The 15,708-nt window shown below is 43.8% G+C and overlaps 1 protein-coding gene across 1 annotated transcript; it reads left to right on the forward strand.

The window, feature by feature from the left end:
• Positions 1-306: 306 nt before the first annotated feature.
• On the forward strand, positions 307-7,590 carry tm2d1 (TM2 domain containing 1). Its single transcript, XM_070909401.1, has 7 exons — positions 307-440; positions 1,628-1,701; positions 2,127-2,235; positions 2,496-2,587; positions 4,573-4,646; positions 6,071-6,208; positions 7,133-7,590. The coding sequence occupies exons 1-6, from the start codon at positions 307-309 to the stop codon at positions 6,179-6,181; spliced, it is 594 nt and encodes a 197-aa protein (XP_070765502.1). The 3' UTR covers positions 6,182-6,208; positions 7,133-7,590.
• Positions 7,591-15,708: the final 8,118 nt, after the last annotated feature.

The raw sequence follows: 15,708 nt of genomic DNA on the forward strand, positions 1-15,708 counted from the left end.
GATAAAGATTAAGATAATTTTAAGGTTTTTTGTGCTTTTATTTTAATTAAATTTTTTCAATGATTAAATGTCATTAAAAGACAGAATAAGGAAATATAATTGTCTATGTGAATATATATAACTATATATACGTAAACATACGTGCATATAAAATATATAATATAATATATATTAAAAAATAAAGCCAATAACATGTTGTTGTCGTTATTATGTCATTGTCCTGCTATCATCTTGCGTTATAGAAGTCTGAATTCCCATTTTTCGGAGTGTGTGAAGACATCATCTTGTCACGTGACAGAGTCAGACATGGCGTCCTCCCGGAGACGGCTGGTTTGTTTACGCTCCGGGATCTGGAGCCTCTTCTTTTACTGTGTTTACTCTCATTTAAAGGTCGTTCTGGCGGAGGAAGCGGAGAGCTGCGAAAACTTAAGACTCGGACAATATCCTTTAACTGACGGGACTCCGGTCTGACGGAAGATACTTTACCTGAAGGTTAGCCGCAGCTAGCTTAGCGGTAATGTTAGCTAGTAGATACAACGTCACAAACATAAATATCAGCAGTGTGACAGAAAGTGCTGTAGCTGCTGTAACGATACGAAGCTGTAGGACACTCCGTACGTTATAAACCACACAGTATAAGGACGTCTGTCTCTCAGGTGTCCCCTGTACGTGCCAGTGCTGCAGATGGAGCCACACAGGTGTGACACTGTCGTTTCCAACAGTAGAAATCCAGTTTAATTTATGTCTGTGTGTATTAGTCTTTGTTGTACTGTTGCAAAAGTCCTGAATGGAGGGCAGTTTGGCACCAGTGATTCTCTCTGCAGTCCCTGTCCTGTTGGGGGGGGGGGGGCGATCCAAACCAGACAGTGATGGATGTGCAGAGAACAGACTGAATAATAGAGGTGTACAACTGGATCAGCAGCTCCAGAGACAGGTTAAACTTCATCCTCTGCTGGCTCTCGTTGATGGTGGAGTCCATGTTGGACCACTTTAGATCCTGGGAGACTGTGGATCCCAGAAACCTGAAGTCACAGTGTTGTTCAGTATGGTGATGGGGGGGCAGTGATGGAGTCCACTGTCATCTCCTTTTCTGACAGTTGAAAATCAAAACCACAACTCTGTAAAATGTTTAAATGAAATACTTTATTTGTCAGAACGATTGTTAATAATTAATAATCAGCTCATATTTAAACAGACTTTACAAAGTGCTTCACAATTCAATTCAATAACGGCTCCAATATAAATGAAAAGAATGATAAACTTAATCACTCACTTTTAAAATGAAGTTAATAAATGTTTGACATTTTACAGAACTGACAGTTAATAACAATCAGTGAGGATTGATAAGACAGCGCTTCATTCATCTCGAGGGAAACAACCTAAACCAACTCACCTGATATTTAATCTCCTCCTCGTCATATCACCCACAGATATCTCTGGAAGACTGTGTACGCTTCACATTCTTCTTTTCTGAACACCAGTTTATGTGTGAAATGCACCGTTTCTACGTCTGGCCGCTGCTGTCAATGTTCTCTGATAATTCAGATGTCTGAACTTACAACACTGCCCCTCCTGTTAGTTCATCCTGTTGGTGTACAGTCAGTTTGGACTCCTTCACTCTCCTCATGTATCTCTGTAAAGATCCAAGGATAGATGAAGCCACTCAGGAGCCGGAGAACTGCCGGGACATGACGGCGTGGGGTGAGTGTGACGCGACGTTTCATCTTCAGCTGATCTCACGTTCATCTACGGCCTGAAAGTGTTTGTAGACTGAAGAAGAAGAAGAAATTCAGTCCTGCTTTATAAAACAAAGAATAATAAACACAGCTGAGTTCACTACTGAACACTCTTCTGTGTCATCGTCTTTTTGTTTTGTGGCTACAGCATCTCATGACCTCTGACCTCCGTGCTCTGAAGAGTTTTTTGAGTTGACAGGTTTATGTGTGTTAACATCTTTCAACATCGAGGCAGCGTTAGATAGGAAGCATGAAGAGAGAAAGGAAACACACAGACACATAAATAAGATTTATAGAGTCAAAGTGTGTAATGTAAAAATACAAGATGTCAGAGAATCAAACAGCTTCAATAGTGTGTGTGTGTGTGTGTGTGTGTGTGTGTGTGTTCAGTGGAGTGCCTCCCAGCTCCGAACATCAGCTGTCGGCTCTCTAACGGGACGGAGTTCAGGTTCAGTGGGGCGGAGGTGGGCTTCAACAAAACCATCCCCTGCAGGAACGTGTGAGTGCTCACACACACACACACACACACACACACACACACACTAACAGACACACGCGCACACACACACACACACACACACATCAGCTTCCTGTCGGCTGCAGGGTTGAATTGTCAGATTTTTGTTACTTCACTGTAAAACAACTGTGTTTTGACAAATGCATCAATGTGAAACATAATTCTGATCATTATTATCATTATGATTCATGTTATGGACTCATTGATTACTCTGAAAATAATAATTGTGTATTTCTTCTCAGGAGCGGTTACTCCTACAAAGTAGCTGTGGCTTTATCTCTGTTTCTGGGCTGGCTGGGAGCTGACCGCTTCTACCTGGGATACCCTGCTCTAGGTAAACACACACACACACACACACACACACACACACACGTCCTCTGCTGTGACTAGAATACATTCATCTGAAATGAATTCAAAGCTGAAAGTTCAGTGTGAAACATTTTGCTCTTTATTTGTCTGGAATGAATCGCTCCCCTCCACATGTACATGAAACTCTTCCCACAGTGTAGCATAATATATAATATAATATCCAAGCAAATGATCATTTTTTATTTGAAATGTATTTCAGTCTGCAAGAAATACTAAGAAATGATTAACAACAGGTCAGTACTCAAACTCCACAGTTACAGTACAACACAGTCATATTTCTGCAGTCTGAAGCTGATGGTTTCAGCTCATCCAGTTTGACATCCAGCCGATCATTCTGATGCCAGTGTGTCTCTCTCATCGTGCCTTTTCATGTTTAATAAAATAATAAGTTATTTTTTAAACGTACTAAGTGCGCTACATGTTTTCAGTTCCAGCTCCATAAATTAGACTTAGACTTTATTCATCCCACAGCGGGGAAATTTACAAGTCACAGCAGCAAAGACAGAACTCTTCAACTGAAACACAGAGTATTTTACATGAATATTCCTCTTAAATCATTTTGATATTGTCGGGTAATGATTGACTTTTATCAAAGCATTTTTACAATTTCATACAATATTAATCGGAGGAGCTACAGCAAACACAAAGGCCACATATTTAAGATCCGCGTCTTCTTGTAATTAAACTGATCAGGAGATGAGATGAAGCGTCTGATTCAGCTCAGCAGCTGACTGGTTGATAATATTGTACATTTGGTAATGAATCAGAGCAGCTTGTCGGGGAAAACATATTTAAAAAAAATATTTTTTACCACCAGAGGCAGGAGGAACTTTGTTTTTCTGTATTTTGGGTGAACAGAATACCGAAAAATGTCTAAACGACGCAGGGACTACACTCAGAGTCATATTATGAGAGAGAGCTGAACTACAAAAACTAAACAGACCTTAAACTTCGTAGAAAGATGGTGGGGGGTTTCACATTCATTTCAATACAGTCTGAGTGTTCTTGGAGCCATCTAGTGGACATCAGAGGACGTGCAGCTCAACTCTCTCCTGATGGCTGCTGCTTGTGTTAAACATGGTTTCTGACGTCTGAATGAAAATGGGCAGCGTTGCCCTTTAACTGTTGCCACATTTCTGTGGTTTTCCAGCCTGAATTCAAATTGAATTAGACTTTGTTTGTCACTGATCTACACACAACAGACCATAATAACCCAAAGAATAACAGTTATGATTACCACAACAAGGAGGAGTTATTATCAGCAGACTGAGTCGCCTCTCATCCTTCTTTTAATGAGACACCTGCGGTAATACAAAGGCTGAAAGGCTGCGTGTGTGGGGTGCCGGGGGGGTTTTGGATGGAGGACAGCTGCACTGGCGAACACCTGGTCTGACTTGGCACAGGTCGGCCCGAACCGAGCCAAGCCGAGCTGAGCCGAGCCAAGTCAGATTTACTTCTGAAAAATTAATTTTACAGGCGGGTTTGTTAAAGAGCCTCACAGAGCAAACAATCACAGATGTAATGAGACAATAAGACTGAACAGTGTAACGGCCTGTCAGCGCCCCCCACAGGCCAAAAGGCCAACGTGAGGCGCTCTTGTTTTGTCCGACCGACAGTTCAAAAGAGATTCAGTTCGATATGAGAGATATAAAATATGTCCTCGCAGGAGACGTAACCACTTCTTCAAAACAGTTCATCGAATATAAACGTCAATAACGTCATCGTTTCTGTCCCAATGACACGTGATGCAACAAGCTGGGGACACCTTTTATTACTCAATCACTTATACAGGTTTACTTTGATTTCTTTATTTAATATCGACTCCCTCTGTGTCCCTCTGTCTCTGTCTCTCTCTGTGTCTCTCTCTGTCTCTCTCTGTGTCCCTCTGTCTCTGTGTCTGTCTCTGTCTGTCTCTGTCTCTCTCTGTGTCCCTCTGTCTCTGTGTCTCAGGACTGTTGAAGTTCTGCACTGTTGGTTTTTGTGGAATCGGCACTCTGATCGACTTCATACTGATCGCCATGCAGGTGAGTCACAAACCCAGTCAGGAACTGGCCAGGTCCTGGTCAGATACTGGTCAGATACTGGTCAGGTCCTGGTCAGGTCCTGGTCAGATACTGGTCAGGTCCTGGTCGACGCCCAGCCTATAAACAGACATTTTTGGAGAAAGTGACACCAGAGGGTTCTTTTTTTTGTTGAAGGTTTGACCCTCCGTCTCTTTTTTACTGAGAGTCTGATAATCAGATTGACACCCCGCATGTCTGTACGATAAAAATGAAGCTAAGCAGCTGGTTAGCTTAGCTTAGCATAAAGACTGGAAACGGGGAGCTGACGAAGACCTTAAAGTCCTATAAAGTCAGTGAGTTAAGAGTATTTTGTCAAACTCCTAAAATAAACTTTCACGTTCAAGATTTGATCCATCGTCGAAATGTTTGTCAGGTCATTTTAATGATGATGTTTTATCTCCGTGCGACCTTTTAGTATTTAAAATAGAAAGAAGAACAGGGAGGCTGCAGAACTCTGTGCTAACTTTGTTCAAACTGATCAGAGACCAGTTCAGATCAACTCAAAAACATTTCAGCTGTGTGTTTCGTCCTCACACACAGACGCACTCAGCTTCCTGTTTCATGTCCTCTTTAAGAGTGACACCTGTGATGAAGAGTTCCTTGTTTCCCAGAGGATCCATTTCAGCGTGGCACGCGGCGACGGAGCCTCATATTTTAGCGGCTAACTGCCCGGCGGGGGGGAAAGACCGGCGAGCCCGATGAATAAACAGGCGTCGGCCTTCTGATTATTATTTATGTCCAGGCGTCCCGCAGCGTGCAGCGTCTCTCTGAGGCCTCAGGATGAATGATGCTGCTAGAAGTTCCTAATGGACTCTGAGAGGACGGAGACAGACGGATGGAGCGAGGGGAGACGGGAGGTGAAGGGACGAATCACTCCTTCCTGTTCAAGTGTTAAGTGATAATAGAGGCTGGAAATCCATCACAGGAAGGTGTGAAGGGACCAACAGTGGATGGGTGGTCGGACTGAACGTGCTGCGAGTCGCCAGCCATGTTTGATGGATCAGGGGCTTTAATGTTGTCGTCAACCCACCAGACTGTAACGTACAGAACACAGAGGTCCCTCAAATGATTTTAATCTGGTGGAACAAAATATCAACTTCTTTATCTAATGGTTTGGGAGCTTCGAAGCCTTTTAGAAAGCAGCACCCAATAACCTTCGTAGACATTCAGCTACATTTACTGAAAATGCAGCCAAAAAACAACAAACTCTGGCCACTGTTCTATTTTCTTTATTTAATGTTATTCAAACCTGTGTTTATCAGATATATGTGCATGTATACACAAGTTCATCACAAACATCTGGAGATACATGGTTTATTTATTACTGTTCTGGTCTCAGGTGTGTTAAGCGTCACCTGCCTCGTGTGTTCTGTGTCCTCCTGTAGATCGTGGGTCCAGCAGACGGATCAAACTACATCGTGGATTATTATGGCGCCCGGCTGACCCGCCTGTCTATCACCAACCAGACCTACAGGAAGCCACACCTGTCTCTGTGAACACACCTGGACACTGACAGGGACCCTGTAAGTTGTCTTAGTTACGCTGCCTAATCGCTCCTGAGTCCACAAACTGATCCAGGATGACACTGCAGTTGTTGACGAGGTGTGAGGACTGAAAACAGAGGAAAACACCAACAGCTGCCACATTAAAACAAACAGGGAGTACAGAGACACAGAGACACAGAGAGAGACACAGAGACACAGAGAGAGACACAGAGACACAGAGAGAGACACAGAGAAACAGACAGAGACACAGAGAAACAGACAGTGTGAGAAACATGTCATTCTATAACCCACCAACCCTGATTGAGACAGAACAGTTAAACTTCACAGTTCAAGGTCTCACACACACACACACACACACACACACACACACACACACACACACACACACACACACACACACACTCCTCCCTGTGGACACAGCAGTTAAATGTCAGAGAGTAAAGTCAACTTGAGGAAAGTTTCTGAGGGAATGAAGAAGAAGTGTTTGTGCTGACTGGTCACTGAGTTGTTCCACAGGTTGCTAACTGTTAGCATCACGCTAGCAGCTGTGTTTACACATACTGAATTCAGTCCTTCATATATATATTATATATGTTATAAGATTCACTACATTTGTCATAAACAATGCGATCTACATTAGTCTGGGACGTGTGATATGAATACAGTATTTCCTGTTGTGATAAATTGTTTTGGTTTTGTTCATTTGTGTACATTAATTATTGATAGAAGGCTACAGATAGTCATTTTATAAAGTTTATTTCCCATGAAACCTTAGCACCTTAGTGTAAATATAAATATATAAACATATAAACATGAAGAGGGAACACAGGAGGAGAGAGTAATAATAATAATACTAGATGATATAAAGGTATCAACATATAAGAGACATGAGTTAACGGCGTCCTGAGGATCTTTAAATGACCTGTTTCTTTCTCTCTTCAGGTCCGTCATGTAAATACAGAGAAGACGAGCTCCTACGAGACTTTCTGTTCATGTAGTTCAACTTTATCGACACGCTGACTCTGTACAACAACGACCACAACATTCAAAAGGAACCGTTTCAGAATGAAAGTGATGTTCATCAAACCTGCATCGGCATTAAAAGGGCCAGTCCGCTGCTTTCATTCTGTTTCCACTGTAAACCTGCTGATCGACCGTCATCCATCAGACTGATTGATCTCTCCTCGCCAGGTTTCACCTCCGTGGAAATCTGCTTCTTTCCACTTTAGTTTTTCTTTATTCTGTTCAACTGAAACTCCTCCAACAGATTTTGTCCCTGTAGGTCACATTTATATCTTCACACGAGTGACGCTGCTCACTTTTATTTCATATGATTCTGTTGTGATATTTTGTGTTTGGCTGCTGACTTTGTAAATAAAGTTTCTTTTTGTGTTAATCTACATTTGACTGTAGTTTAATTCAACATCACGCTGCGTTGTCTATTGACTGTACAGATGTGAGTCATCATCAGTGACACTCCTCTGCCTCGTCCTCTTAGTGTCTGTGTTGACGGTCTCCACCTGAAAACCTGACCTGCCCTAAAGTCTGACCTAAAGTCTGACCTAAAGTCTGACCTAAAGTCTAACTCTGTGCTCTGGTGTGGAACACTGGATGTAAACACAGTAAACCTCTGACCCCCCCATGAGACAAACTGGCTTCACCCTGTTCCACCACTCAACACGACGGAGAAACTGTTCTGACTTCAGTGTTTCAAATCCTGAGCAGCGACTTTCTGCTGTTTAATCATCATTCAGAAACACACACGACCTGTGTGTGTGTGTGTGTGTGTGTGTGTGTGTGTGTGTGTGTGTGTGTGTGTGTGTGTGTGTGTGTGTGTGTGTGTGTGTGTGTGTGTGTTCCACGTCGAGTTAGCAGCCATGTGGCTTTCATCAAAATTCAATTATCATACTGTACCACGCTTCACAGGACGCACACACACACACACACACACACACACACACACACACACACACAGGGAGTGTCTTAATAGTTTCAGTATGGTTCTTTTCACTGCCATCCTGTGTGTGTGTGTGTCTCTGTCTCTCTCTCTGTCTCTCTCTCTGTCTCTCTCTCTCTCTCTGTCTCTCTCTCTCTGTCTCTCTCTCTGTCTGTCTCTCTCTCTGTCTCTCTCTCTGTCTCTCTCTCTCTGTCTCTCTGTCTGTCTCTCTCTCTGTCTGTCTGTCTCTCTGTCTGTCTGTCTGTCTGTCTCTCTCTCTGTCTCTCTGTCTGTCTCTCTCTCTGTCTGTCTGTCTCTCTGTCTGTCTGTCTGTCTGTCTCTCTCTCTGTCTGTCTCTCTCTCTGTCTCTCTGTCTCTCTCTCTGTCTGTCTGTCTCTCTCTGTTATTACTCTCAGTCCTTTTCCATCAAACAGTCCTTGAAACTGTTCATGTGTGACAGTATGTGTATATTTATATTATAATATTATAATAGTATTATTTATATTGCATTTTGATGATACCTAGCGTAGCGTAGCGTAGCGTCTACAGGATCTCCACAGAAGCTCGAGAAAAGATCTCGGAGCTGAACCTGCTGTAGAGGTTTTCCCATTCACTTCAATACAGTCAGAGTTTGATGACAGCAGCATCTGGTGGACGTCAGAGGAACCGCAGCTCAACCCACTTCACCTGAGGAGGCTGCTGATTGGTTTAGACACATCAGTCCGTCACCGCTGTAATTAATATTCTGTTGGAACTGAAGTGTGACGTGTTTTTGTGTTTTAAAGTTCCTCCTTGTTTTTGTCGTGTAGCTGCGTCTGTATGAGACAAAACATTTGAATAATAATCAATCCATTTTACATTCTGGGTGGTTGATAGGGGGCTAACCCCACCCCCCCACCCCACTCCCCCCCCCCACCCTCCAACACACACAGTCTGCATGGGAAACACAGAGGGCATGAAATTACAGTTGCATCAGTTGGAACGGAGCGCAGGAGGAAACTTTACCGATAAGCTGGAGGCTTCACGCAAACCTTCATCGAACTGTGTGTGTGTGTGTAAAAATGTGTGTGTACAGAGTGTGTGTGTGTGTGTGTGTGTGTTGAAGGGGGTCTACTAAATAAAGAAATCCCAGGGCTCTCTGGTCTTTCTCCCTCTCTATAATCCCTGTGTGTGTGTTAATTTGGACGGTCAGGCCTGGTGTGTCACCAGATAAGTCAGTTCAATATTCACACTCGTCAGAGCTCAGCTGTGTGTGTGTGTGTGTGTGTGTGTGTGTGTGTGTGTGTGTGTGTGTGTGTGTGTGTGTTGTCCTCCCGAAAAATGAAAAGAAGTGGATGTCGTCACAACAAAGAAAAGGGAAAAAAATGTTTTATTGGTGCAAAATTTTGACCAAAAAGGATTTTTTTTACTTTTAGAATAAAATATTTATTATTCAGATTCAAACCCAAAATGACACTTCAGTGTTTTCAGCATCATTTGTACAAGAAACAAAATAAAGAATTCAGGAAAGAAACAAATATATAAAGAAAGAAACATGAGATACGATACACGACAGAAACCAGGGGTGGAATGTAACTATGAGGTACTTTACATGAGTATTTACGTTTACTTTATACTTCTACTGCACTAAATCTCAGTTGTCTCGTTGTGACCAAACGATCGATCCATTAATGGAGAAAATAATCAGCTGATTCATCCACAGTGAACTAATAATCATTAGCTGATAGTTCAGAATGAGCTCCACCTCAACTCCAACAGCAACATCCTGCTTCACATTAATGAGGAGGAATAATCCTCTAATGACAGAATCTATAACAGGAGGACAGACACAGGAGGACAGACACAGGGGGACAGACACAGGAGGACAGTCACAGGAGGACAGACACAGGAGGACAGACACAGGAGGACAGACACAGGGGGACAGACACAGGAGGACAGACACAGGAGGACAGACACAGGAGGACAGTCACAGGGAGACAGACACAGGAGGACAGACACAGGAAGACAGACACAGGGGGACAGTCACAGGAGGACAGACACAGGAGGACAGACACAGGAGGACAGTCACAGGGAGACAGACACAGGAGGACAGTCACAGGAGGACAGACACAGGAGGACAGACACAGGAGGACAGACACAGGAGGACAGTCACAGGAGGACAGACACTGGAGGACAGACACAGGAGGACAGTCACTGGGGGACAGACACAGGAGGACAGACACAGGAGGACAGTCACAGGAGGACAGACACTGGAGGACAGACACTGGAGGACAGACACAGGGGGACAGTCACTGGGGGACAGACACAGGAGGACAGTCACAGGAGGACAGTCACAGGGGGACAGGAGGACAGTCACAGGGGGACAGTCACAGGGGGACAGTCACAGGAGGACAGACACAGGAGGACAGACACAGGGGACATATGACTGCTGGAAGACTTTAAGGACATTTACTGATGATACTCACAGACTTTGACTGCAGGAGTATTTTTACAGTGTAGTATTAGTAATTTCACTGCAGTAAAGGACCTGAATACTTGCATGAGATGTTATGTTAAAGTGACGGATCCAAAGTTTCCCGTCTGAAAGACGTCAAGAGGAACGACTCCTACAGGAAGTTGGCGAGTCGGTCTGTAAATCACAGAAAGTATCAGAGGATTCAGGAGGAGAAATGAGGTGAGGAGAACAGAGAGGGAGAGGAGGGAGAGAGAAACGACAGGAGATGAAGAGAGATGAGAGAATGTGGAGGAGAGAGAGTCAAGATGACATGAGATAATAAGAGAGGAGGAGATGAGAGGAGGTGGGGGAGGAGGAGGAGGGTAAGTTTCCTCCTCGGGGGAGACGTCGACCTGTCAGAGCAAATGTCTCCTCTGCAGGGAGATAAAATCATATTTAAAGATCAGACGCTTTAAAGCCCGACCAGCTCACTGTTTGAAGAACCTTGAAGGAGACGAAGGAGGAGGAGGTGGAGGAGGAGGTGGAGGAGGAGGAGGGATTATTAGCTCTTCACCAGCAAACTCCTCCTGATGTATTCTGGGCTTCTAGCTCATCATGTCATACCTGAACATGCAGTAATCAGAGTACTGAAAGGTACGACTCAAAGAGAATACACAGTGTGTACACAAAGTACGTAGAGAGTACACACAGTACACACAGATAACTATCTGGATATTCGTTTTTAGTTCTCTGACTTTGGTTTTAAGTTCCCATCAGTTCTAAAAAGAAAATCAGGATTACTTCTTCTGAAAACATATTTTGTCACACGTGAGATGAAATATGACATTTTATATGATGAAGAAACAGTCGAGGACGATGATGAAGTCATGTTGAAGTCAGACTTCAGTATTTAGATATGACGCTGAGGCGTCAACGTGGTTTGTAGAAGAAGAAGAAGAAGAAGAAGAAGAAGAAGAAGCGTAACTGGACGTGTCCTTTCTCTAACACTCTGCTGCAGCAGGTCACAAAGACTCAGTGCTGCTTTGTCTTTAATCAGCACATGTTGCTCATCTGATGGACAGAAACACGCTGACACCAACAGAAAGGCCTGTTTGGGAACCAACATATGAAGATCAGGACCCTGTAAAGCTGCTGTGGTCTGCTGTCTTTGTCCTGCAGGACGTCCATGTGTCCACAGACACACTGAAGCTGAAGCACCAAGCAGCTTTCATGTCCCGCCTCCTCTCATGTTCACTCTGTCTGAACTTTTAGTTCTGGACTTCATTGTGTTTCCTGATTTCTGAGAACAGACTGTTGGTCCGGCTTTTTTTATTATACGTTGACGCATTGATCAACACACACACACACACACACACACACACACACACACACACACACACTCACACCTGCTGGAAGCCTGCTCCCATTGGCTGAGCCCGGCGGTGGGTGTGGTATTGATCAGAAACACCAGCAGCAATTATACGACTTCACACTGAGCCTGGAGCTCATCACTATTCACTGTGGAGAACACACACACACACACACACACACACACACACACACACACACACTGACTCTTTGATTAATGCTAATTTGTGTGTGGACGTGAAGCGCCTTAATCCTCTTCTCTAATTGGTCTTTCATTATAGCTGAGGGGGATTCGGGGTGGGGGTGGGGGGGGGGCGTGTCCGTGGCCCTTCGTTAAGGTGGTGTCACCGTGGTTACCGTAGCTCAATGTGAATGGATGAGGCGACCGGTAGGACACCGCAGCCAGGAAGACAAACAGACAAAACTTTACTTCATTAAAGCTGAAAAAGTCCAAAATCAAAGTTTCTGAAAGCTGAAAGAACTTCAACGTGTCGTCGTCGCGTTTAACACGTGATCAACGTGTCGTCGTCGCATTGATCACGTGATCAACAATGTGATAAATGATCTCACTTTTTTTGTCACGCTTGTCCAGCGTCACGGTTAGCAAAGCGCTCATTGTCACATTCACTCAGCGATGGCGACCGAGCTGCCGTGCAAGGTGCTGGCCTCCACTCATCAGGAGCAACGGAGGGTTAAGAGTCTTGCTCAAGGACACTTCGACATGTCCCACAAACACTAAATATATCCAGCTGAAAGTAACGTAACATTAACGTTAGCTTACCTTTGTTTAAACGTCCAGCTGTTATATTTTCAGTGGGATTGTCATGAGTTTAGTCAGCTGACCCGGAGCCACAACCTTTCATGACACTTTATATCAAAACAGCGAGTCGTTCATTATTGTTTACTTTATTCTATTTATTGTAGAATTGTGACTTTCATTGGTGACTTTTAGCTTTTGCCTGAAGTTAGGAAACAGTTTGTATTTAACTAAAACAAAAAGACACTGAAACCAAAGCTGCTGTCTGTTTGAATCTGACAGAGGATCAGATGTGTGTTTCCTGTATATTCCTGTCTGACGGTGTGTGTGTGTGTGTGTGTCTTTCATTAACCTCCCTCCTCTATAATTTCCACGGCTCGCAGCACCGCCTGCAGTCCTGTGCCCGTCAGGCGTGTCGTCACCTGGGGCCAATCATTTCCCAGCAGCCCCGGCTCCTTCGTTAACCCCGTAAGTCCCGCCCACACTGTCCCGTCTGCTCATTATTCACCGGCTGCCGGTGACTCTGGTGTTCCCAGGGCAGCCTGAGGCGTCTCCTGCCCAGGACGAGGACGTTATGGCTCCTTTTCAGCTGCAGGAACTTTTAGAGAAAACCTCACATTAACAAGACTAAAACAAATAAGAACCGTCCGCAGACCCTGACCCACACCGTCAGAGACATCACCCAGTCTCCATAATGCCCTGCTCTCCAGAGGACTACATCGGGACTCTCACTTTTATTAGTGTTTGGAGCTCCCACCTCCACAGGTAGCACATGACACACCTCTGCACACACACACACACACACACACACACACACTTACAAGAACCCCAGTCAATTCATCCGAAATGACAGTAATATATCTCCGTTTCCTTCCTCTAACAGTATTTCTACCACTGCAAATCTTTCTTTTCTTGTCTTTCTGTGTACTCTGTGCTGTGTGTCTGTCTAACTTGTGTTTAATGTCACTTCTTGTGTTTTTCTCAGTAATTGCACACAGCAAAAACTGAAAAAATATATATATTCATATAATTTTCTATGCACGTAACACAACAGAGCCGTGACTTTCTAATCCATCATTGGTCAGTTTGGTTTCGTCGTCGTGGCTCTTCGGATGCAGTGGAAACAGAAACGGACAGTGAAGAAGTGGATTTAGCTTCAGGAGGTTTGAGAAGTTACTGTCGCTGGTTTCTAGCTGTAACTCGACGCTGTTCACGTGTTTCTGTTGTTTCATCAGCTGAAGGAGAAACAGAGACTCAAACTCCTCCATAAACCTTTTAACTTCACAGCTTGAAACTCATTAACAGGACGAATCCATTCATTCATACGTTTCCTGTTCTGTTCCAGCTTCAGTCGGCCTGATCGATGGATCTGAATGAGGAAGCAGCTGCTGAGGACGACCTCATAAAAAACTGATCAGTCACATGACTGTGTGTGTGTGTGTGTGTGTGTGTGTGTGTCAGTCACCAGAGTTGATCCTTCGTCCACTTCAGAGGAGGAAAAACAAACATTTTTTTAACGAATAATAAGTTTCTATGAGTCAATGCACTGAATCCATTTTTATTATTATTCAAATGTTACTGCTTTCACTGCAGTTCTGCCACTTCACACCCTCACAGTGCGTACGCTCCAACTGACACCTTCCACTTCAACTGCTTTAAGAGCTAAGACAAACTAATATTACAACTTATTTTAGAATTGCATGGTATATCATTTAGCACTTACACTTAAACTGCTTATAGTGTTATAGTTACACTTCAACTGACTACATAACTGAAACTTCAACTCTTTTCAGTGTGTTACCTATTATATTCAATTTACCTTTCAGTGCTTTTAGTACTTTAACTGCCGCTTTATAGCCTTTCAGAGCATACACTTCAACTTACACCTCAACTTCTTTCAGTGCTGACAGTTTAACTGACATTTTTACAGCTTAAGCTATTTACACTTCAGTTGACACTTCAACCTCCTACAACAGTTGTTTCAACTTTCAGTGTTTACTCTTCTTCTTTTACTGCTTTCACTATTTTTATTATGATTATTGATTTTGTTATTGACTTTGAATGTAGTGCTTCAACTGCCGCTTCACACTCATTCAGAGCTAACGCTTAAACTCCACACACGTCCAAACACATTAACATTTGAACTCCTCTCTGTGCTTACAGTTAAACTGAAACTGCTTTAAGGCACTTCAACTGCTTTCAGACATTTTACAGTATCTGTTTTCTACATTAACACTTCAAGTGATACTTAAACTCGTTTCAAGGGTTACACTTCAACTGACTACTTGGAGCGTTTCCTTACAGTCTGACTATTTCACTCCTTCAGCTTCAACAGTTGCAAACAAGCACAACATTTCTACTGAAAAATGATCTATCTTAGTTTTTATTATTATCAATATTATCATTATTATTATTAATATTAGTTTGTGACTGCAGTGACAGGATGTGGCCGTCTAACAAGTTCAAGTTCACAGTGTGACCTGCTGACCTTTAGCTTGTTTACTGTGGGGGCATATCAGGTCACGCTGTGTTACTGTGTGTTACTGTGTGTGTGTGTTACTGTGTGTGTTACTGTGTGTGTGTGTGTGTGTTACTGTGTGTTACTGTGTGTTACTGTGTGTGTGTGTGTGTGTGTGTGTGACAGAGTGTGTGTGTTGTGGAAAGGCGATGCCCGGTGTCGGCGGCTGGCTGAATTATTCACGCTCCTCTGCGGTCGTCTCCCTCCCTGAAACCTGAGAGGAGGAGGTGAGGCGGCTCCCACCCTCCACCCGGCACCCGGGGGAGAACCTGAGCCGACAACAACACAACACACACCGGGGGTGAGGAGGAGGAGGAGGAGGAGGAGGAGGACAGAGAAGGAGAGTGAAGAAGATTTCTGTGGTAAACACTTCGATGACTGCAGATCACACAGAGTCACACGTTCTGTCAGGGGAACGTTTGGTTCCACATCCTGTTCCACTGTAGTTCTTCTGACTGAGTTTAAACTGGTTCCCATGAAATCTGCTGACCTTTCTACTGGAAAT

Source organism: Enoplosus armatus, chromosome 7 (assembly GCF_043641665.1).
Source record: "Enoplosus armatus isolate fEnoArm2 chromosome 7, fEnoArm2.hap1, whole genome shotgun sequence".
Classification (NCBI taxonomy): domain Eukaryota; kingdom Metazoa; phylum Chordata; class Actinopteri; order Centrarchiformes; family Enoplosidae; genus Enoplosus; species Enoplosus armatus.